The sequence below is a fragment of the Etheostoma cragini genome, unplaced genomic scaffold (assembly GCF_013103735.1).
Source record: "Etheostoma cragini isolate CJK2018 unplaced genomic scaffold, CSU_Ecrag_1.0 ScbMSFa_246, whole genome shotgun sequence".
NCBI lineage: Eukaryota > Metazoa > Chordata > Actinopteri > Perciformes > Percidae > Etheostoma > Etheostoma cragini.
In genome coordinates, this window is record NW_023266623.1 from 1 (window position 1) to 3290 (window position 3290).

Consider the following 3290-nt stretch of genomic DNA (forward strand, 5'->3'; position numbering starts at 1 on the left):
CACAGTATGCTTGTTACACACACACAGACACACACACAGGGACGCACACTATGACTGTTACACACACAAAGGGACACATACAGGGACACACACTATGCTTGTTACACACACGGAGACACACACACGGAGACACACACACACAGACACACACACAGGGACACACTATGCTTGTTACACACTTTGTGTTTTTCTGGGTTGAAATATTAACATTTTGTTGTTTTTTCTACTCTATTCTCTGTTGTTTTTTTTCAATTTCCTCCCAATTTTTTGTCACTTTTTTACGTTTTTTTAAATGTTTTTTGTCACATTTTCTTATTTATTTTAAATTTCTTTTATGTTTCAATTTTTTCAGCGTTTAAAAACAACGAATTTGACCCAAGGACAACAAGAAGCGTTAATATTTCAATTTCTCAGTTTAAGTTGAACTGCTCAACAATATTCCCACGTATCCCCTGGCAACAGCAACGTATCCCCTGGCAACAGCAACGTATCCCCTGGCGACAGCAACGTATCCCCTGGCAACAGCAACGTATCCCCTGGTTGTGAATGCCTGTCCCGAAGGTTCAGGTCTGATGAGTTAATGGAGATTATTTTGGTTCAGGTTATGCGGGCGGAGGCAGAGGCCGCCGAGGAGGAAGACTCGGCCTTTGGGAGTAACCGTAGCGACGCCTCCCCGAAACCTCGCACCGGCTCGGGGAAGGAGGAGGAAGAGGAGGAGGAGGAGGAGGAGGAAGAGGAGGAAGAAGAGGAAGGAGTGGCGAGCTGGGCCAGCGTCCGGATGCTGGGGGACCGACAGAGACAGAGAGCCACCAACGAAGAAGACGAGGTGTTAAGTCTGCTGCTGCAGGGGTGAGAAGTTAATCAGAACTACACTTCCCATAGGGCCTCAGGAGATGTAAACAGGAAGCGAAATGAGCTTTGAAACAAAAGTGTGAAAGAGTAAAAAGTCGGAAGATTTTAGGGTAAAAAGTCGGAAGATTTTGAGAAAAAAATCTGAATATTTTGAAGTAAAAAGTTGAATGATTATAGGTTAAAAACTCGGAATAGTTTGAGAAAAAAGTCGGAAGATTTTCAGAAAAAAGTTGCAACATTTTGAAAAAAAAGTTAGAACATTTTGAGGAAAAATCTGAACATTTTGGCACAAAAAAGGAACATTTTGGGGAAAAAGTCGGAACATTTTGATAAAAAATAGGAACATTTTGGGGAAAAAGTCGGAACACTTTGAGAAAAAAGTCAGAAGATGTCTGAATATTTTAGAGTTAAGTCAGAACAGTTTAGGTAAAAAGTCGGAAGATTTTAGGGTAAAAAGTCGGAAGATTTTGAGAAAAAAATCTGAATATTTTGAAGTAAACAGAGTATTTTGCTGTAAAAAGTTGAATGATTATAGGTTAAAAACTCGGAATAGTTTGAGAAAAAAGTCGGAAGATTTTGAAATGAAAAAAAGTTAGAAGATTATAGGTTGAAAAGTCAGATAGTTTGAGAAAAATGTTGGACCAGTATGAGGTAAAACTCTGAACATTTGGGGAAAAAAGTCGGAACATTTCGGGGAAAAAGTCGGAACATTTTGAGAAAAAAGTCGTAACATTTTGAGAAAAAAGTCGTAACATTTTGGGAAAAAAGTCGTAACATTTTGGGAAAAAAGTTGTAACATTTTGGGGAAAAAGCCGGAACATTTAAAGAAATTTTTTTCTGGGTTGAAAAAGTCGGAACATTTTGAAAAAAAAGTTAGAACATTTTGAGGAAAAATCTGAACATTTTGAGAAAAAAGTCTGAACATTTTGGGATAAAAGTTGGAATATTCAGAGGTAAACAATTGGAATATTTTAGGGTAAAAAGTTGGAAGATAAAAAACTCGGAGTAGTTTGAGAAAAATGTTGGACCAGTATGAGGTAAAACTCCGAACATTTTGTGAAAAAAGTCGGAACATTTTGAGAAAAAAGTCAAAAAATGTGAAAAAAGTCGGAACATTTTGGGAAAAAACTCGGAACATTTTCAGAAAAAAGTTGCAACATTTTGAAAAAGAAATTAGAACATTTTGAGGAAAAATCTGAACATTTTGGCACAAAAAAGGAACACTTTGATAAAAACTCGGAACATTTTGGGGAAAAAGTCGGAACATTTTGGCACAAAAAATGAACATTTTGGGGAAAAAGTCGGAACACTTTGATAAAAAACTCGGAACATTTTGGGGAAAAAGTCAGAAGATGTCTGAATATTTTAGAGTTAAGTCAGAACAGTTTAGGTAAAAAGTTGGCAGATTTTGGTTAAAAAGTGGGAACATTTGGGGTAAAAGTGGGAACATTTGGGGTAAAAGTGGGAACATTTGGGGTACAAGTGGGAACATTTGGGGTACAAGTGGGAACATTTGGGGTACAAGTGGGAACATTTGGGGTAAAAGTGGGAACATTTGGGGTACAAGTGGGAACATTTGGGGTAAAAGTGGGAACATTTGGGGTACAAGTGGGAACATTTGGGGTAAAAATCTGAACATTTTGAGAAAAAAGTTGGAATATTCAGAGGTAAACAATTGGAATATTTTAGGGTAAAAAGTTGGAAGATAAAAAACTCGGAGTAGTTTGAGAAAAATGTTGGACCAGTATGAGGTAAAACTCCGAACATTTTGTGAAAAAAGTCGGAACATTTTGGGAAAAAACTCGGAAGATGTCTGAATATTTTAGAGTTAAGTCAGAACAGTTTAGGTAAAAAGTTGGCAGATTTTGGTTAAAAAGTGGGAACATTTGGGGTAAAAGTGGGAACATTTGGGGTAAAAGTGGGAACATTTGGGGTACAAGTGGGAACATTTGGGGTACAAGTGGGAACATTTGGGGTAAAAGTGGGAACATTTGGGGTAAAAGTGGGAACATTTGGGGTACAAGTGGGAACATTTGGGGTAAAAGTGGGAACATTTGGGGTACAAGTGGGAACATTTGGGGTAAAAGTGGGAACATTTGGGGTACAAGTGGGAACATTTGGGGTACAAGTGGGACCATATTGAGAATGTGACCCCGCCCCTGAAGCTTGCCGTGTGCCCTGCAGCCCGGCGACCCGGTCCGAGTCCCGCGGCGGTCTGAAGTCTCCGATCTCCCTCGGCGATCCCAGCCGGCCGTCGGAGAGCCACCTCGACTCCTTCAGCCGCCATTTTGAGAGCATCATGGAGTCGCACCGGGCCAAAGGGACGTCCTACAGCAGCCTGGACAGCGTGGACCTGCTGACCTCCGGGTCCACGTCCGTCTTCACCTTCGACCTGCCCACCCTCACGCCAGAGATCCAGGTACGAGACCCTGTAAGGA

The 3290-nt window shown here is 40.4% G+C and overlaps 1 protein-coding gene across 1 annotated transcript; it reads left to right on the plus strand.

The window, feature by feature from the left end:
- Positions 1 to 462: 462 nt before the first annotated feature.
- LOC117940413 (PH and SEC7 domain-containing protein 1-like) lies at positions 463 to 3283 on the plus strand (the record flags this gene model as incomplete). The annotated part of the gene is made up of 2 exons (XM_034865717.1): positions 463 to 849; positions 3037 to 3283. Coding segments are annotated over 2 exons (634 nt in total), but the record flags the coding sequence as incomplete, so codon positions are not given.
- Positions 3284 to 3290: the final 7 nt, after the last annotated feature.